General features: G+C 38.9%; 1 protein-coding gene across 2 annotated transcripts; it reads right to left on the bottom strand.

Annotated features, from left to right (window-relative positions):
* Window positions 1-4,279: 4,279 nt before the first annotated feature.
* MBIP (MAP3K12 binding inhibitory protein 1) lies at window positions 4,280-19,716 on the bottom strand. Of its 2 annotated transcripts, none has more exons than XM_026120439.2 (9): window positions 19,534-19,716; window positions 14,899-15,018; window positions 12,977-13,189; window positions 12,787-12,883; window positions 11,222-11,287; window positions 9,414-9,566; window positions 7,442-7,539; window positions 6,009-6,047; window positions 4,280-4,805 (listed from the first exon to the last, which is right to left on the bottom strand). In XM_026120439.2, exons 1-9 carry the CDS (start codon window positions 19,657-19,659, stop codon window positions 4,698-4,700), a joined length of 1,020 nt encoding a protein of 339 aa, XP_025976224.2. In that variant the 5' UTR covers window positions 19,660-19,716; the 3' UTR covers window positions 4,280-4,697. The 2 variants fall into 2 exon arrangements, with proteins under 2 accessions (XP_025976224.2, XP_064368417.1); XM_064512347.1 differs by having other exon boundaries at window positions 4,280-4,802.
* Between the last annotated feature and the right edge of the window lie 1,609 nt (window positions 19,717-21,325).

Raw genomic sequence — 21,325 nt, 5'->3', positions numbered from 1 at the left:
GCCCTTGAAGTCAGGGGAAATCAAATCCACACATCCTAGTAGGCAATGACAAGAAAATTCATCTACTGGAGACCATTCGAATTGGGTCTTCACTGCTCGTTGGTGGGATAGATTATCTGATAGGACAGCAAACCCTGTTCTTAGCCATAAAAGCATGTTATCTTTGCTAAAGTGGTGCTGGCAGCAGAGGACAGCCTGACTAGATCCTCAGTAACCTGCAGGGCTGTGGGTGGTCTTCAGCCACTTTCTGGCACACACTCAGATAGCAAGCAGTTGTGGGAATGTTATATGGGCTCATTTCATAGCCTGGCTAAAATTAGGGATACCGTGATTCTTGAGGCTATGGAAGCCTGAAGTGCTCAGCGAGTGTTCAACAGAAAGGGTTAGGAGAAACATTTGCTTTTATAGGGTAAGGGAATAGATGTCTTTAAGGGAATCTTTATGGAGCCTTTTTTCCCTCGTCAAAAGTCCCTTCCCTAGGTCTTCATTCAGGAGAGGTTGGTGCAGCATGTGCTACCATAGAAAATGCTTTGTTCGTTTTCACTGGTGCAAGTGATCAAAATATGTTTTTTTATTGAGTATTTTGACTGCTTCTCCTTCAAATAATGTATCTTTGGCATTCTGGTGTTAAAATTTCTCAGTGGTGTTGTATGGTCTTAATTAAAACAAAAGAGATAACTTAAGATGTATTTAAAAAATCCAACACTGATCAAAACAATAAATTGGATGGAACGGTGAATGGTTTGAGTTTCCTAAATTACTGATATTACCTGCTGATATGAGGGCTGTTCAAAAGGGTACTTCACTTTTGGGTTTATTTATTAAAATCCTGCACTCAACTATAAGAAATTAGCCTCCTAGAGATGAATCACTCCCTACTCAAGGGATCTTGCAGCAAAGAAACCAATCATGCATTGCAGAACTCCACATTAACACAAGATCAAATGTTTTACTGCATCTCTCATCTAAGGTGCTAGATAGGAATGTTAGACATCCAAAAGGATGCAAATCTTCTTGGCTTAAAAGTGATGCTTTTAGACATCTTCCTCAGATAATTAGTGGCAAGTTTATGGTGCTGTTAGATTCTTTTTATTTGGTAACTGGAAGCCATTTAATAACTAAAGTGTGGTGTGAAGCATAGGCTATTGTACTCTGGAAAAACTTGGAAAGATCTCTACATCAGCTTTCATGTATGCATAAATAAGAAGAAAGAATATTTAATTTTATCTGTAAAACTTTCTGTATCGCAACTGGCATACAAATCTGGCTAGCCTTCTTGCAGTGGAAGCCAAGCTACCCTTTCAATTCTTGGTCTTCTACAACAGATTTTAAGCATTTCCTTCAAAACATGTATCTTAAAAGCACCAGGACAGAAGAGATGCAGCTCAGGCCAAAGCCTTGGCTGCCTGGAATGCTTTGCAGTCTCTCCAGTCAGACATACAACAGTCATTCTCTCTTCAGCCAGTTTACAGCAGCACAAGCTTGTTGGTGTTGATAGTGCAGAATAGCTGTGCACCAGAACACCAGTAAACCTTTTTTTGGCAAGTTAATTAAGCAATGCTATTCCTAATTACATGCAATTTATATATATGTATATATATAGACTGGACACATGGGAAATGTTCACAGAAAGTTCATTTAAACCTTTTGATATATGATCCTACAATAGGATGGAGTCATGTTCATTGCAGGAGTTCCGCAGGGAAACATTCTATACAAAATTACCATTGTATAACCCAAATTCAGGTGCTTTCTGCCTTGTATTAAGTCAGGGGTTCACGCTGCCCTAAAAGATAATTGTCTGTTACATGTGTGACTCCAGTAACAGATCTCAGAATCCAGATATGGCATTCTTGCCTCACTGGTATCGATAGGATTTCCACTGCTGACTGTGGGTGAAAGAGTGGTGTTGGGAGCACCTCTCAAATGTACAAATGTTGAAGGTGACTTTATAGATTTTAATAGATCACATACTTCTGAGTCTAAATTACTTCAGAATCCTCTCCATGTTTATCATTTCTATTACAGTGGTGCTTGCTTAGGGACTGAGATGCCATATTATAGAAAACTCAGAAGAGATAGTTTCCTCAACTTGCTTGCAAATTAAAGAGCTCCGAACTGACAGCCAGGCAGAATATTTATTGTCCTACAATAGCTGTCCTTGCTATGCATACTGCAGAGAGTAAAGGTGTTTCCACAAAAGCACTAATGTCCCTTCACAGGCAAAGCTTTAACACTAATGGGATTATGTATGCTGGAGGATGGGCAAGAGGGAGGCAGGCAGAAGTGCTGTGCTAAACTGGAGGCAAGATAGCTTTTTTTATGAACTTCTCACTTCTATTTCTCTCAAACCTCTGCCTCAAGGGGTCTTTTTGCAAAGACCTGTCACTTCAGTGCACTTCTCAGACCAGCCTCCCTTGCTGCAAAACAAATGTGCAGAGGCTCAGCTGAGCCTGGGGGGGGTCATCAGTTAAAAGAGCTGTTGCTTCTTAGAGCCATAAAGCCTAGCTGATCATCAGAGTGCTCGCAGTATTTGTAGGAGGCAGGCTGGTCTTTTGCTGTTAGAAAACGTGCCTTACTGCAATGAAATAGGTCTTTTGGGGACACACATCCCCTTCCTCACCTTGCTGTTCTTCTAGGACTCTTCTTGCCTTCTGACTTCTTTGGCTTAGAATGGCTTTAATACAGTTACTTGGAGACCACTCACCTTCCTTTTCATCTTTTAAGGGCATGCTGTCATGCTATGCTAGGTAAAGGTGAAGTGTTTAACACAAAGCTGCCTACTGCAAAAGAACTTTGTGTTTTGGGTAACAGTAGTGAAGAAAAAGAGAGAGACAATAAAGAGCTGGGAAACAGAGGCAGCCTTTATGGATGCCAGCAGTAGCCTGAGAGCATAACACTGCATGAAGGACAGTAACCTCAGTGTTGTATTGTACTGCTAGCTTTAGTTGGAAGTGGAGAAGGGAAAGAACATGTTTATTAAAGAATTAAAGTTTCATTCCTAAGAACACTTTGGTGTGTCTTTTTTTTTTTTTTTTTTTTTTTTTTTTGGAGGACAGGGAGTGTAGAAGGTCAGCCCAGTATCAATAAAAAGGTCTCAGTCAAGGTCCTGAGACATGCTGACAAGGTGGTAAACACTTCCACTGCTTTTGCTTCATTTGTGGTTTTCTTTCAGACTTCCTCAGTTACTGTATACCCACCTATCAGGACCAAAGTGTTTTGGGTACAGAGAAAAACAGCATAAATGGCAGTTCTAAGAATGCTATAACCATTAGGATGATATAACCACTGTAATTCTCAACTTTTTTTTTTAAATCTGCTTTTCCTTAAGATGAAAGGGAAAATAGATAGTGTCATCAATTTTATCAGAGGGTGTGGTGAAATGGGTAGCACATCTGTTCCTGCAGAAACAATCCTTATACTGGAAGTTAGCTGTCTACAGTAAAGCCCAAAGAAACAAAGGCAAGCAGGGACAAACTGAGACCAGCATTGTTGCATACTGGAACAGCATCATGTTCCCCAACCCCTCTACACAAAAGTGATAGCCCATGGAAGTTTCCCTTTCTCCCTCTGAAAACTGCAACTACTTCCATTGTGCAACTTGGAGCAGAGATTATCCTTTCTATGAACTGTTATAGGACCTCCCACTTGTCTCCACCTTGTGCTCTTTTTAGCTGCCTGCTCTTGGGAACACTAAAAACACTCGGTAAGGTTCTGCAGAGTGCAAGAAGAGCTTATCTACTTGGAGTACAAGCTGTAGTTCACTGTGCTTTTGCAGCAAAATACCCCACGTAGTATGAGTTGTGCGAGAGCTGGGATTTTGAACACTGGCAACACTTCGCAAAATGAAGGTCTCTATGATGCTGTATGGAACTATAGCATACAATATGAGTAAGTCCTATGCACAGCAGGTCATAATCTTCAAATACAAAAGCATCTCCTTGCACCTGATGTCATGTTTGAGGCACTCACAACTGCCTGGGTGTGCCTGTTGGCACACTCCACCACCACCATTCCCAGAATCACCTTCAGAATGTAATAACTTGTTAGCAGGGTATGAAGCTTGGATTCTCACAGGGCACAGAGGAGGTGAGTAAGAGGTGTCTCTACACATGTAAGATATCTGTAACCTTTTTGTTTGAAATGTGGCAGAAATGCAGTTTCCTGCACTTCTAAACTCTGTGTTTAAAAAAAAAAAAAAAAAGACAGGGAAGAAACTGCTGGTAAGTATGTACACTGAAATTTTTGTAATGTCTTTACTAATAAGACAGTTTACTCATCAGGAAGTATTTCACTTTATTTCACAAGTTTTGAAATATGTAAATAGTTTGCATAAAGACAGCCATTTTGAATACCACATCATCAAGAAGAATTACACATGAAATGTAGGTTTTCCATGCAGGTTAAAACTTTCCACATACGAACAGTGCTGCAATCCTCCTTTATAACAGAAGGGAACAGATTATAAGAACGCTATTTCTAAAACATTCCTCCATTTTTAAGTAATTATTTCATTAATCAGATAGCTTGCTTTCAGGAATATTCATTTTAAAGCAATCAAAATCATCCACAATGAGCTTACATGCATGCTTTGTTTTCATGGCTAAAGTCATCTCCGATGAACACTACTCAGGTCTACGTTTTAGGTATGTGTAAAGCATGATGAAGATTCTGAAAAGATTTTCTTTCTTCCATTATCAAAGAAGCCGCTCAGCCTCCTTGGACTTGCTTTCTTTTGTTTTCCTCAGTAATGCCTGTTTAATAGCATTGATCTTTTCATCAAGTTCAGCCAATGAATAGTTCTGCTAAAAGAACAAAACAAAAACCACAATCACTTACATCTTGTAAATGCTACAGAAGTGGCCTAGCACTTGATACTTGAGGCCATTACATATTGCACTAAATGACAGAAATACTTTCACAGAACTGTTTAAATAGCCATAAACTACATTCAAACTTAAAAGAAAAAGAATGCAAACTTGGAAGAAAATGACAGATCAGTCCTAATCTTGGACCAATGTATCTGTGCTATTTCCATTAGAAGCTTGTTTAACCTGTTCATTAAAAACAAAAAAATCTCTGAGGGTAAGATCCTGGCCCAGACTACCTCGATCTTATAGAATCTACCTTTAAACCTGGAGAGTTTTTTTCCTGTTATCCAGTGTCAGTCTCCTCTGTGCCCACTTAGCTGGTAATCTTTTTGACCTCTTCTTACACAAAGAACTGGTCATCACCCTTATTTTTATAAAAATATTTTTACTATGGATGGGTTTTTTCTGGTCTAAAGAAATCTAGATCCTTATGCCTCATTTATGCCACCTCTTTCTAAACATTCTCCCCAGTCCACTGCTCCCACGGTGTAGGAAGTATGGCCTCACTTGCGCTGAGGAGAAATTCTCTCTTATAGCCTAATGTACACTGTTAAAACATTCCCTTAAGTGATGGTGCTATGAAAAAAAGGCAAGTCTCACTGACTTAGGTTAGTATCTGTTGCAATTTCAAGTCTTTCTGCAGCACTTTTGCCTAGTTGGCCGTTCCCATTTTTGTCATCTCTTCATACATTGGTAAAGCAATAAAAAAACCCCACAAAACCAAGCCAGAAGATGTTATTAGAAGCTGATCAGAATTCACAGTGTGCTTGTTATCCAAGCTGGGGGCATCATCCACAACTATTACAGGTTTATTCAATTTCATCATTCTTCTAATTAGTGAAAACACTAACTAGTGTTTTTGAATAGTAATTACATACTTGTAATGTAATTAATTCTAATATAATTATGATTTTATATTTCTAAAACTAATAAACTGGTAGTAACTACCACACTAGTACAGACTCTTACAGGACTCATTCATTAACTTTCTTTCTCCTTCCCTCCCTCACCCTGCCAGCAAGCTATCCAAAACTGATGCAGCTATTTCTGAGAAGTCAGATATTTGCTTGGTAGAGCTTCTGATCACTTTTCCCCAAAACATCCTGAAATAAGTCAACAAAACTTCACAGCACTTACATGGGGAGGCTGGACCTTTCTCCTCTTGCCAGAATAGCTCTAAAGAAAAAAGAGATGGCCAAAACAGACTTAATGTTGCATTGTAATTCTGAAATCTACAGAGCCTATAAAAAACATTGACAAGAATCTTAAGAGCACAGAAAGAATACTGACTGCCATCCCATGGATAAAAGAAATTTTTTTTGGTTATGAAGTTTACTTTGGATCATGAGAAATACTAGTGGAGAGAAGTCAGAAGCTGTTCAAGCTTCTTGACACTCTGCAGCCGACATATTAACTAACAACTTAACTGAAGCTTCCTTCAGACAAAGATCAATATCCACATTTTGAAACATTGTCAATATTTTTCTAAATTTTTCCTGTAATAATGCCAATATTAATGCAAAATTTTGTTCAGACAAAGAAGATGCTAATTACTGTACAACAGTACTATTGCTACCATTACATATTTCATCCAGATCACCATACTGGAGAATATCCCAAAGCGCTTTCCAGGGAAATTTCAGCATATTAAGTACACATTTTTTTAGTTTCCAATAACTTGAAAGAATAGTCTCACAAATCAAAAGACTTTAATGGTCTCAACACAAATAAAAACAAAATTATTTCTGTTCTTTTTTAAATGCTGACTCTTCTCCCTTGAGACCAGCAGAAGAATATACAAATTAAAATGAGATCAGCAGTAAAAGAGATATTCTGACTGATTAAGTGGGGAGAGAAAGAAGAGCATGAAAATTGATCAGAAATTTCCAAAGCCAAGCAGAGCCTGACATAGTAACCACAAATGTCCCTTTGCTTTAACCTCCTTCAGTGAATGAAGAATAAGGTTTGCTATTCAGAAAGAAACATAGTACACAGCACTTTTACCACCTACACACACTTAGAGAGAGAGAACTCTGCCCAAAGACTATCAACAAAAATCCAAAGTCATAGAAATTGTGTCTCATGGGGTTCTAAAGGTTTTACTCACTCCATATCTTCTTGGAACAGCCATTTCACATAGCTGGTCTTTAGACTGATCTGTCATAATCTTAATGAGATCACGTACAGAAGCCCAAAGAGTTCCAGCTGACTAAGCCAAAAATCATTTGCATCAAGATCACAATTTTTGTCAATTTTTGTCATCAGAAATGTTCCAAATTTTAAAGGGGCGGGGGGAAATGCACCCTCTTTAATATGTTTGTTTCTTACAAATCAGTTAAGCTCAGGTGGCTACAATTTTTTTCCTCCACAAACAGTATTTTCTTTCAAAGGAGAAAGTAGGTAGAAATATGAACTCATTTAGATGGTCTGTGTGAAATGTATCCATAAAAATCAAGCCAAACTTTTCTACCAATAGTATCTACCCTCTAATTCCTTAAGTTTTTGTTTGTACGTCAAAGATCTAAGCAGAGAAGTACCAAATGCTAAATGAAACTGACAGAATTTCTTACCACAGATTGAAAATACTCAGGGGACAGTCCTTCCAGCTCAAGGATTTTATCTTCAAGCTTCTTAATTCTCTGATAAATGTCTCTTGGTACAGGACCACCTAAGTATACCAGTACAAATGCAAAGAAATCAGGAAAAGCACTCGAGGAACTTCATTAACAAAAGATTTGCAAACTTTACAGGTGAATTCTTTTGAGTCCAGCTATCAACCTGTAGCGGCAACAAAACAGGTGGCTGTGAAAATAAAAAGGCAGGGTAATTAATATGATTCAGGGTAAAACCTGGCTGATAAGCCAGTACAATCACTGAAGGTAACAGGCAACTTTGTGTAGGCGGTTCAAAAAAATCTGACAAAGTTCCTAGAACAACTAACAATCACTCTCACAGTACACTGGTACCAAATGCTACCACTTCAAAACTGAGTGCAGCATCAGGAGGAGCAGAAGGGCCACACGTGAATCCAGCACTGATCTAAGATTGCCCTGAAGGAAGCCTATCTCCATCAAGCATCAGCAGATAGATATACGCTGCACTTGATGACTTAGATGAACAGCATTTGCCTGACCATGGAAGGGAGAAGTGTGGAGGAGAAATGTGTGTGTGTAGAATGGAACAACAGTTTAAAAAATAACAACAACAAAATACTTGACATTTGCACATTTATTATAACAGCTCAGGCTTGTTTTCCCAAGTACTAACAGAACTCATCAAAAAAATCAGTTTCAGAAAGCATCTGATTTATGCTACATGGCACTCTGTAGACTGAGATCACTGTTTAGCATAACTAAACTACAGGCTATCCCAGTCAAAATGATAGCCTGGTTCTGAACAGTAGTAACAAGCAAGGCCTCAGCAAGTTTCACCTCTCTTGCCACCCCTTTCAATTTATGTCTAGGTCTGTTAAATAAACCAGTTCTGTGCCACAAACTACTGAAATAGGATTTTTTTTTAAGCCATTCATCATTTCTATTTCTTCACTTCAGAGAGACAACTTTGTGGCTAGCTCTTCTCCTTCAGTTTTGCTCCCTACTCATCACTCAGCAGCTACTAATTAAATCAGCTAAGTTCTCATTCTTAATACAGCTGTCTCTTATTGTAAAGGGAAAAGAGCAGTAGTAGCACTAGAAGAAGCTGTTCTGAATAACAGGTGGTGAGTTGAGATCTCTCTCAGTACTCAGAACCAAGAAGTGGGTAAGCAGGTGGCTGAGGCAGGTTACCTTCCCAAATGAATACTCACTGTGAAGCTGCTGGGAGATGTAACAAATGATCTTGAGACCTTCCCCAAGAATAATGATTTGGACAGGAGTCAATTCCTTGGCAAACACCCCCCTGATTCGTTTTCTAGAAAACTGAGGCTGGCATGAGAAAGCAACTATTCAAAACAGCTAAGAGGATGGTTGCTATAGCATTTACTTTAGTGAAAGGTGTGGACTCAGGTCTGCACAGGGAAAGGGAAGTACTGACAACAGCTTCCCACCTTTTGGGAAACAGAAGCAAGTTTCTCATGTAACTGTTCCAAGAATCATCCACCTTTAGGAAAAAGTTTGAGGTTGTCTTTTCGGTTTCATCCTATTCCCAACCTGCAACCAGGCATCCATGAAGGAGGATCAAGCCCTGACCACAGCTTTTCCTGTTAAGTAAGTTAAGGCAAATGGACTTCACTGGCTAGAGAGAACCCTACCTCTAAATTCCAGACTGTTTTAAATGCCATTCTGACATGCTTCTCTCTCCATTGGCACCAAAAAGTATAGATTAATTAACTCAGAATCTTAGTTTGGGCATAAACCCAGATTTCATTTTGGGTATAAGATTTTAAACATTAAACTGTAGCCCTTTTGGTGGCTAAACCCTTTACTGAATCTAGCCCACTGTTTTTACAGTCACAGAACTTTTAGACTTTCCAGTTTTACTACAGTAGTTATACCTATAGTACACACTGGTACACTAACACCACAATTAAAATATGAGACAAACCTGTCTGTAACCGTAAGTGTGCTTCAATGTTTTGTAATCTTTCCTCGATGGCTTGGTTTCCACAATCATGAATGGGTACATTGGCTTTGTGATTGGATCCATGTGCTCCTTCAGATCTAGTCTGAGGCCCATATGTATTTACTACCCTAGAAACTAGGTAAAGATAACACAATTTTAGCATATATGCACATGAAACATATCAAGGCACATCTAATTAAAACAATAAAAAAGTGTTATTTAGTTATATAATTAAAAACTCTACTAGTCTCATCAGTTTCACAATATCATCTCTAAAGGGTCCCACAGACATTGAGATTAGAGGTTCAACAAAAGTATTTGCTTAAAGAAATTTTACCTATGAGTAAACTAAAACCCTAGGGCTTAACGTCTATATCGAAGGAAAAATTATCCTCATATATTCACATAGGATGGAAGTCTCAAGAATTTGTTGTTAGCTGCAGAAAAACAGTGGTAAAACAAGCATCTGTGTCAGCAGTTGTATGTGTGAACTGTTGTGGATATGAAGAAGAGGCCAGAAAAAAGTCTACCGTAACATTACAGAAAGCATCATAAATAAAGTCTGTTAAAACCAGATATGGAGAAGTGCATCTTAGTAAAGAAGTTCTCTCTAATTTTTGTTATTCAGGTAACTAACTGCTTTACTGAATCCTCAGCTGCTTCTGGGTGCAGGATTTTTCCCACTGCCACCTATGTCCTGGTCAAGAGATTTTGGCCACTTCTCTTTAAATCAGGGTCATTTCTCAAGCCTTTTGTGATAGGACTACTGCAGGCTTAAAGTCTATGCTGTGAACTCCATACTGACATACCTTCTTACTCAGAACTTCATGAAGGCCACATGTTACATTCTTGCTTCACAGTTTATGCTGGTTTCACTTCCAATTGCTTTCTAAGTGTTATTCAAATGCCAGTTCTGAACTGTTCAGGTTTCGGTTACTTGAAGTACAACCTTTCTTTCCTGTAATACTCTACCATCTGAGATAAAAACTAGCACTCAGTTAAAAAAAAAAAAAAACTAGTTAAAGGGGTTCTTAGTGAAAGGTGCTTAAACTCCCCCATCTCCCTCTTAGCTCACCAGACCCTTTAATGGTTATATCTAGCACCATGCTTCACAGTATTACTCTGAGCTTTCCTGAAGGAAGGAATTCAAGTGGATAACTGAATGTTACTCCTCTCAAAATGGAAGAGGGGGTTACTTCTCTTTTGTTGTTTTGTTTTTCTCTCAGAGTAACTTCCGTATGCCTAGAGAGCTGTAGACAGTCAAGCAATCGTTCATACGTAACTTTTGGCGGACAATCATTTCTACACCATTTATTCCCTTCCAAAAGGTAGTGCAGTGGAAAACCTTCCTCCCCAAGCTGTCATCTCCTATAAATCTCTGCCTCAGCTTCCACTGTGTCCCTTCTAAATTATTTGTTAATTCAGTATAATTACACTAACAGAAAACACGATAATTTTCATTGCAATCCCTTAACTAAATTCCTAGCCTCACTTTAGACAAAAAGCTAAGAATTGTTCAGCTTCTCTGTTTTATCTGTTCTGCTTTATCTTTTCCATCTTTTCTTTCAGACAATGGAAACAAGCTAGTTTGTTTTGGTGCTTAGTGCTTAAGCATCAGCCTAACGAAGCAGGAGTAGGATTGAAAACCTTAGAGGAGTAAGGGAAGATTTAAAAAGTATTCATTAGAGTCAAAAATCTGTACATAAGTTTCCATTTTTTGAGCACTCAATAAGCCAAAAATTTATTAGTGCTCTTCTATCTGGACACTCTTAATAAAAATAGTTGCTTACCTTTTATATGGCTTTTAAATCCAGGATATGGTGTGAAAATTGCATCTGTTCTGGCACAGCTATTTTCTGAACAAGTAATAACAAAAGACAGTGAGGCCCTGCTCATGTATTTATAATTTAAAATATTCTAACCATCATCAACTTCCAGGCTTTTAATAAATCTAATTTAAATTTTTCATACAACAAAAACATCAAAAGTAATTTATTCAGTTCCTATAAACACTTGCTCATAAATAATTTTACACACTTGCATGGACCTATTGGGTTTAATTGGATAAGTCACTTATATAAATGTATACACATATGTATACATAGTTTATTGGATCAGGACCAAATGTCTTCCAATTTACACTCCATTTAGTTTTCGCTTTTTGTTGTGTTTCTCTGTAACTTATTTCTTTCTTCTTGTATGGAAGTATTTTCACTGCTTACCACTGTTATTCTGCTTTTACATCCTTCCTTGAAACTACATTCTTCCTACTTTTAGACTGGTCTAGTTTGCTCATCAGCATTCTTTTTTTACCTTCCTGCATTTATTCTGGTGCCTGTGGCTTCCTGGATTTGTTTAACTCTAAAATGCGGAAATACAGTCCACCTTGGCTTATTCTAATGCCTATATCTTATCTCTGTTTGTATACACCTAAAGGTTTAGAAATATTTTATTATGAGTGAACATACACAGAAAAGTCCTATCATTGTTTCTTCTGTACTTAATTAACAGTTTTAGGAAGTAGTATTTTACTATCTAGCATCTTCTCCTAGACTTTAGATGTGATTTTCATTCCAACTAATATTCAAGGAGTTAAATTTTCCTCCTATAAAGTTTATGGAACAATAAACTTTGATCTCTGAAAATATAAATAAATCACAGAGACAATGCACATCCAAGTTCACAGATACCATGAAAAAACTGTCTCCTTGTTACTTGTTTTTAGATAAAAGTGTCTTCACTTTTAAGACACATTTGGTTATATAGCCACTGACCATGCTAATGGGATCCAGCCTACCAGACAAATTTGAGACTGGTTCTAGATACAGTCAGTTGCGCCAGCAGCATCCAATAAAAACACCAATAACATGAGTTATGGTGAAATAAAAAAGTGAGTTATTCTAAGTAGTTAGCAATTCAATTTGACTAAAAAAAAATCTTTTTAGTACATGTGTTAGTGTAACTAACATTAAGTCCAACTTCCACTACACAATTGACAAGACATTTCTGAATTGCTATTCTGTTGACTTTGAAAGCAACATAGAGCTAAAACATCATTAACAATAGCGACAAAATCATCTGATTTAAGACCACAGTTCTTAAAATGAACACAGTAATGGCTATAATCTTTCTGTATGTAATCCATTAAACATCGTCACTCAGTGATTTTTTTTGGTCTTTTTTTGTCTATCTAATAATATCTGCAGTGCACATGCATGTTCTTAACTTGAAAACAAAGTTACTCTAAAAATAAATTTCTGTTATAAATATAGAATAGTTCCTTTGAAAAAAATCAAAACAAACAAAAACGACCCTCTTAAATTGCTATGAAGATAAAGTCTGGCTAGCCAGTTACCTTGATTACAATCAATAACATTGCAAAATTCCCTGACATTATTTTCATTGATCTCAGCTTGTTTCCTCTCGATGAAGGCTGATATCCGCCTGTCAATCTGCAGGTAATAAACATGATGGCATATATCTATTTCATTCTTTAAATTTAAAATCCAGAATTTTTTTTTTTTTAATTTAGGCAAATCACTCACTTCTGCTTTTCCAGCCTTTATTTGGACCACCTCTGGATCAAAATTAATATGAGCATCCTTCAGATCTCCTGAGTCATAACCTCCATACTTTTCTTCAGTCTGAGAGTTAATGTCATAAACATCAAAACTTGTTTCACAAGTCTGGCCTTCCATTTTACCTGCAGGTTCAACATTTTCCTCTTTAATCAATGACTGGAGTGTTTCTAAAAGAGGCTAAACAAAAAGCAATACATTAGGGTTTAAAAAAAAAAAAAAAGGCCAAGCATTATTACAATTTCTAACATGAAATAACTGAAATAATTTTACAAACTGCAATCAAACTACAATGTCTGCTTCTGATACATAACAGTAATAAAAATGCTATAGTTCCAAGTACTGTTGTGAACACCATGATTTTGGCCTTTTTGATCTGTGCCTTTTAGAGGTTTGTATAGGAAAATCCCCAAATTTCTGAGAAAATCTGTCTGCTACTCATCTGTTACTAGCTAAATCAAAGCTTCAGTCTTTGGCACCAATGCCACTTAATTAACATGTCATTCAAATGCCTACTCAGAACAGTAAGGCTTAGTATTTTTCCTCCTTAACATGAAAGCCAATGCTTTCACTCTGTAAAGCCTTTACTTTATCACCACAGCACTACATTCTCCACTTGAAACTGCAGTTGCCCAAGTGAATGAGAGAACACAGACATGAAATATATAGGTGTTATCCTGAACACATGCTTTTCCTGACACGGTTGATTATCTACTTAGGTCATGAAATTAAATGAGAGAATGCACTGACGCTTGTAGCAGCAAAATAAATGATTATTCTACTGGAATAACTCTTACACAAGATGTAAAAACAAAAATCTTGGTACACAGAGTAAGTCAAACTACCCATTTTTTTTCTACCAGTTTCATTTAGCTTGAATTTTACAGCTTATTTTTCACCTAGAAATCCAGAATTCTTTTTTTTTTTTAAGCACAACACGATTTCTATCAGTCAGATTTCCTGAAATGGATTTAAATTCTGTAAGAACACGGCAATTAATATTAATTTGCTTTTATCTTGGTTTTTCTTTTTTTTAACTTTTTTTGTTTATCACACCAAAGATTTTTTGTGTCTGGAAAATATAAAGGGTCTTTCTTATACCTGCAGACAAACAAACACAGAAACTTCCTTCATTTTCCACCCTCTCAGTACTACACACTTGAAACAGTTTCATTGAATAGCTGAAGTGACAAATGAGGTGTATTCAAATCCTCACCTTTAACAGATGAACTATCAAGGTCAAAATACTGTTCAGTTACTAGCTGACAAACAGCTCATCCTCCCCTGCACACAACTAAATTAGTTACTTTTGACAGGGTTGGGAAGTTTCAAACAGTTAAAAGAAATGACAGTAATGATGACTGGCTACTTGGCAAGATGAGACATTAATGTCAAAGAAATTACTCTTTTTAAAAAAAAAAACTACGCTGAAAATATATTTAATTGCAGTAAGACACTCCAGGATGTGTCATGCTGGGATAATGCCACTTCTTGAACCACTGAAAGCACTCCATGAGCCTCAAAACTCACCCAATGCATGGAATCATTATCATAGCATGACACACACCTGCCGTGTCTTATTGCTTAATTATAACCCACCATAGATGGAAATGTATCACATTTACAATGCAAGTCTAGAAATCAATGAGGCTGCATTTATTCAGCCTGCTCATCTACAGTGGCTATTCCCCCACTATTCTGAAAAATACATAGGTTTAAGCACCTACGAAGCGCAGTGGACTCCCAAGCATATAACATATTTGCATTCTTTCTTGTTGGACATAGAAACATAAGATCATAACAACTGAAATTTTACACTTTAGGTAATTTAACTACATTCAGTTGTTGATCTCTTCAGTCAAGTTGAATGTGTCCGACGAAATATTTACCTGCAAACATAAAACATGCTGCTGAAGTGCACTAAAGAGCAATGCTGGCTGAAGTGTCGATGTGCTTTGAAGCTTGCTCCAATCGATTACAACTTTCACAATATCATCTCCAAGGTTAAGCTTCAAAAGGGCAAAACAAACATCATCACAAAAGTTATGCTGTTATATTGTATTTAATACTGACACAAAAGTACACAAGACTTATACAAGACAACAAATATTCTCCATCTCAGATAGATTGCATTTTTATCCGAGGCCATAAGAGAAGCTTTATGTCAATTATAATCCAAGCAGCTGCATTTTCAAACTAAGCTAGTATTTGTACAGTATGTTCAGAAAGTAAAAATGTTTAACTACCTAATCACACTCTTATTCTATTAATTTAACCTTTAACTTTGGTTAGTTCTCAATTTGATTAGCTATCACACTAAAACACACTGTTCATGGTAATTACTCAAATCTCTTAACAGATGACAAACATGCACCCAGTACAAAGGGGTTGGGTTTTTTTTTTTTTTTGAGTTTCCTGTAAATTTATGTATTTTATTCTGACACTTGAAAGGCTGTATGAACCTGTATGACCAAGGGCTCGCCCACATTCATGTAATTTCTGCTTGTTGCTAATCCAAAGCAGGCTTTATATTAAAAATAATCAGTATTAAAATGTTCTAATACAGGGAGGAAAGAAAAATATAAAACTTCACAAAATCTCCAGGTTAAGCAAACTCTAGACCAGACATCAACTTCTTTTCAACTGTTAAACCTGTTTTCAAATCCAACATTTCTCTATATATACAATCAGAACAAAATAACAACTTCCATACTATATTCTCTTTGATGAGAAATGGCAGTATTTAACTCCTAAAACAATAAGAGAGACAGAGAATCTGAAGTTGTCTTTAAAGGAACTACACATCCTCTCTAAGCCAAAAATAAACTTCCACTTTACAATACTAAACTGATTTTTATTAATCACTAATGGACTATATGTACTTTCACATCCACCTTTGCTATTTTTGTTCCAGTAAACTCTTCTCAGAAGACCATGAAATGAGGAACACTTCATTTCCCAAAGCCAAGTAGGTTGTTTTTGAACCAAACAACCCATCTCCCAAATTATAAATGCAGATAAAATTCTTGTTTCAATCAACTGGACCTGCAGTTACTCAGTTTCAGACATAGAATTCTCAAGTCAAGTGCACATCTTTACTTCTAACATCTAATTCTTCCAGTTAAAAAAAAAAATTAAAAAAAGAAATCAGGCCTCAGACACATGAACAAAAGGATCCACATCAACCCCATACACTGTGCTTTTAGCATATGATCTAAAGATAGCTAACATCTAATAGTATCAAATGTTATAGACAAGAACACAGAATCCATATGCACTTGGTTTGTGAATCCACAGCACAGTATATGAAGAAACTACAAGAAGCAAATGTAAGAATGCTTCCATTACACTGAAGGCAAAAAACATCAAGTTGCTCTACATTAGTTTTTAAATCTAGCATTATCATAACAATTTTGTGAACTACAAGCCTGAGCCTTCATTGTTTACTCAAAGAATAGCCTTGTTAAACCCAGTGTGAGTTCCCAAATCAGTGACATAGCAAAGGAACTGGGAGATCTGATTTTTACAGACAGAAAAACTACTGGAAGAGTAAACAAGCTTGTAGGTTTTTTATGTGTGTATCAAAATATTAGAAACTCACTATAAAACAGCAATTAATTGAATCAATCTCTTTGTCTGGCTAGATACGTATTTTATACAGTTTTCATACAAGTTGTTTTCCTGTTTAGTACTTAATCTACAGAGGATGTAGAAAAAGTAATGTTTAGAACACCTTACAAATCCAAGAATGTATTAAGAATTTAGTAAGAATTAAGAATTAAACTTTACCTTAAGAATTAAATACGTGCATATGTGATCATCTGTAGGGCATTATCTGAATCAAATGTTTCTTCACAAAGTTTCTAGAATAACATCTGCTGTATACTAAATTATAGTCCACAGATACGGCAAAAAAAAGGTGTAGATATAAGTCATCTTTAACGGAACAAAATAGGAGTCCTAATGCAATTCCTTAATAGTCCTCCTTTTTCAAAAAGAAACAGCTGACATGTGCCTTCATATTATATGGTATGGCTCCTATGAAGATGGTGTAATGTACAGAATCAGTTGAGCTTCTGGCTTAGAACAAATCAGAGATAAGTGATTAGGAATGTTACCAAGGATGTTCTAAATTCATAGACATCATTTTTAAAAATAAGTAAAGAACAAACCTATCCTGCATCTGAACGTGTTTTTAGTACAATACGATTAGTTTTCTCATTGTTTCACATTCTTTTACCTATAAGAACTGTGACAAGCAGGCTTATAAATTCTGTGATTTGATAATTTCAAAGCTTCTCTATCCTTACAGTCCAATAGTCTATTCTGTGGCAATCTACATGAACACAAGCCATTCTAGCCCTTTGAGACTGTTTTATGAAAGACAACGACTGTCACTCAGAGCTTCAAGAACTTTCCAGAGTTAAGTCATACTGGTTTGAAGAGTTATAATTCCCAGCTGTCCTCCCTGTCTCTGTGCTGCAAGTGATGACTCTAATAAACAAGCTCCTGTGCCAGAAATGTTCCTGTTTACAGTCCAACACATTAGCATAAGTCCAATTTAAACTAGTATGGTGGACCACAAACTGGATAGCCAGTGACGTGGCACATTTTCACTTCACTCATCTCTATAATGGGGAAAGCAGGAATCAGTAACTTCAGTCAAAGGTGTAGGATGGATAACTAGAGTCAGTTAAGTTGGTGAAACACCACATGTAAATCTATCAGAACTCAAGTGCTGGTAGACCCAGAGTGTAATTGGACAACTGCAAATGACTGTGGTTGAGCAATTAAAAGGGTTACTGCTCCCACAGCTAAGTAGGAGCAACCAAGCCCTTACTTACTCGAAAATTGTTTCAGTGCACAGTAAAGCAAGTTTAAATTGTCATGGAATGAGCATACTCCAAATGCCAATGAGGGCAATTTTACTCTGCACCATAACTACTGTAACTCAACTGAGGGGTGTAGCAACTCTAATCTGAATCTTGCAATTGTCTGTCAACACCTAAATACTGTTTTACCACTAAGCTTTCTACAGTGACACATCAGGTAACAGGTGGAACAGGTAAAGCAAACTAGGGAACAGGTAAGCTACTGAAGAAGAGACAGAAACTACAGTGTTTAACGTTGGTTTAAAAACAGTTAATTGGATGTGTGATGAGCACCATAGATAACACCTTTTCCTTTATTCTTCCTCATGTTTTTCATAAACAGGAGGGTTTGACCTGTCAGTCATGTCAGCATTATAAGAACAACAGCATAAAAGAATGACAGTAATCCATCAGGGGAAAATGATGGTCACTAGTTCTTCGCTGATTAGATTTTGAATTAGTCACTGTGAAGAATTACGGGATATTTCATCCTCAATATACAGATAGTTTTCCTGTCATAGCAGTTCTATGCATCCAATATTCAGTTGTGTATGATCATTGTCTAGTACAGCATTCACATTCCAAATCTAGGACAGTGTTTATTCCCTCTACAGAGAGGAAAACTGAGATCCTTATTAGTCAAGAGACTCAGTTTTCAGGCCCTTAATTCTGGATGCCTTTTGTTTGAAAACTGAGATGTTTCCTCACCTACTTTGAGGTGAGAAGTAGATATAGCATACATATAGCATATGAAAATAATTTCACATCCGTCAACAGTTATTACCAAACTACTTCTATATCTAATCAGACTACATTTCTTAGTATTTTTGTAAACTAAAAGTGTATTAAGTTCTATTCTGTCTCTCACATTTAAGCTACTGCTCATCATCTGGCCCCAAACCTCCAAAGTGTCGTCTAAATTTAAAAGCATGAGTGTGTTTCTACTGCCTTGACAGAGCTACATATATGCCAGCATAATTGAGGAGGACTTAATCTGTAAACTATTCAAGGAAATGTTTAAGTTGTAACTAAAGCCCTCTCTTAACAGGGGCCTCCCACCACTAATGTAGCATCCATTAAATAACAATAGTTTATCACCATCACTAAAGCCTTAAGTATGTGTTTCAGCTGAACCACTGCAAAGCAAGGCCGCTTTTACAGTTCTGACCCACAGAGAGGCACTTGGTGCATCAAGCCCCGACTGCTTACTTTAACTTAATCTACAGTAACTTTTTAGCAGCTTTTCAATTCACAGTCAGCAATTTTCAAGATGCAGCTAGCAGGCAGAATGCAGTTTATGACGGGAGAGGTTATCCTTCAGATGAAAAAGCTCCGGAGTGTACGTTAGTGCCACGAGACAGCAGGAGACTACGACGCTCGGCCCCAGGCCGCGCACCGCGGAGCTGCCAGCGCGGCGGCGGGCGCAGCCGGCGCGGCAGCAGCTGTACGGCTCCCCCCACAGCGAGCACGACCTCGTTATCCACGGCAGCCTTCGCTTCGCTCCTCTCCGCGGACGCACTTTAAAATTAACCCTGGGGCCCAGAAAGGCCCCTTGGCCGAGGCAGAGACCTGCCCGGGGCCCCAACGCGGGGCGAGCAGGGCGCAGGCGGGGCCCGCGGCCAGCCCGGCCCCCGACCGCCGCCCCGCACTCACCTGCCCCACCAGCCCGGCCAGGGAGCGCAGGGCGCTGCTCGCCACCTCCGAGGCCGCCGGCTCGGCGCAGGTGTCCGGCGCGCGGCCGCTGGGCTGGGGCGGGCTGGGCGCCGCCGCCTCCGCCATGACACCCGGCCTGGCCGTCGCTCCGCGATGACGAGCCCGCGGCGGCCTGCCCGCCGGCCCCGCCCCCGCGGTCTGATGGGCAGGCGCAGCAGCCAATGGCGAGCGGCGCTGCCGGGCCGGCCGCGCGAGCGCGGGGCGCCGCGGTGCTGGGGGCCGGTCGCCATGGCGGGCTGGGGGCGGGGGTGGCGCCTGTGCGAGCGGCGCCGGAGGACGGGGTGTCCGCGGGGGGTCCTGAGCGCTGGCTCCCCGCGCTTCTGGGGGCTCCTGTAGGAACCGGGTGGGCAGGGCCGCCTCTGGGCGCTGACACTACGGTTCGGGGCCGGGAGTCAGGCCTAGGCCCAGGCTCTGCCCATCCTCCTCTGGCCCCCCCAGACAGGAGTGTGGGGGGGTTTCAGCGTGTGCGGAGGGCCTTCTCCTGCAAAATCTAAGCTCTCTAGTATGGCAAGCGGCTCCATTTCCCATGGCTGAGGGAACATTTAGGCTTTGGCTCCTTTCTTAGACCTCCCTTGGACTCTGAAGAATTCCTCAGCTCAGGTCCATGGCAGAAGACCACTTGGCTGCTTGCAAAGCCACAGGCTTGACCCAGTGGTGTAGGCCCAGCTCTGTGCTCCTGCTTTGGCACTTTTGGTATAACCAGGCTTTGAACCCGGGGCTGCAGCTGCTCCTGTGGTGCATCCTTTACCTATGCCCCAGAAGGTGAGGGTTGCCTTGCCCCTTCACCCTTTCATCTGCCTTTTTGCTCCTTCCTACCCTTTAAGTGACTCCACAGAGCTGTGAGGATGGGCTAATGACAGGCACATTTATAGGAGTACCCTAACTGAGTGCTCTTGCATGGTGGGAGGCACACTACATGTCTATTCAGAGTATATGAGATTACTGCACTTGTTTCAGCTGTGCTTTGCTGGATATACCTTCACTTTTGTACATTTGTATGTACTTGCCTTCAAAGCCTTGACCCTTCTGGCTACAGAAAAGCTTTTTCTTCATCAGATGACAAGGAGCAAGTTTATCAGAGTACTCTGACTATGGGGCTTGCATGATTGTATTTCCTCTCAGGCAGTCCGCTTGATTTGTTTCCTAGAACAGTAGGTGCTGACAAAGGTTTTCTACCTGATGTTTCGTTTGGTACCCTGTGTTTCATCCTTTAACATCATACCTCTTTCTGTTTCCCTTCCCTCAATATTTTTCTTTTAGAATTAGTTGTTTCTCTTGATCCTTTTCATCCTTCCTCCCTCTTGGGGAGGGTCCTTCTAGGTTTATGGACAAATTCTCCTCTGGTATAGGGGAGACCACATAGCTGTGTAGCATAGAGCAGTGCTGACATTTTTGCTTTCTTCCCTGTCTTGTGTTTTTCATGCCAGTTGCAGAAACTGTTAAAAAAAAAAATCCTGAGCAGAGATCGTTAGTAAGCAATTCTGGAATGTTTGAGGTAAGAGGAAATCTAAGCAGACAAGACGGGCAGAGGATGCCCACAGATCAAAAATATCAGAATGGGCAGATGGTTTGTGAAGGTGGCAAACAACAAGGCTATTCTACATTTTACTGCTATTTCGAGATATTGTAGGTATGAATTATAGTAAAGGCTTGCTTGAAGAGGGAAGACTAGAAGGGTAGACAGAAAGGAGAGAGAAGGGATGAGGGAAAGAGAGAAGAAGGAAAGGGATGA

This window comes from Dromaius novaehollandiae, chromosome 5 (assembly GCF_036370855.1).
Source record: "Dromaius novaehollandiae isolate bDroNov1 chromosome 5, bDroNov1.hap1, whole genome shotgun sequence".
NCBI classification, from domain to species: domain Eukaryota; kingdom Metazoa; phylum Chordata; class Aves; order Casuariiformes; family Dromaiidae; genus Dromaius; species Dromaius novaehollandiae.
This window is presented reverse-complemented; position numbering and strand designations above follow the sequence as displayed.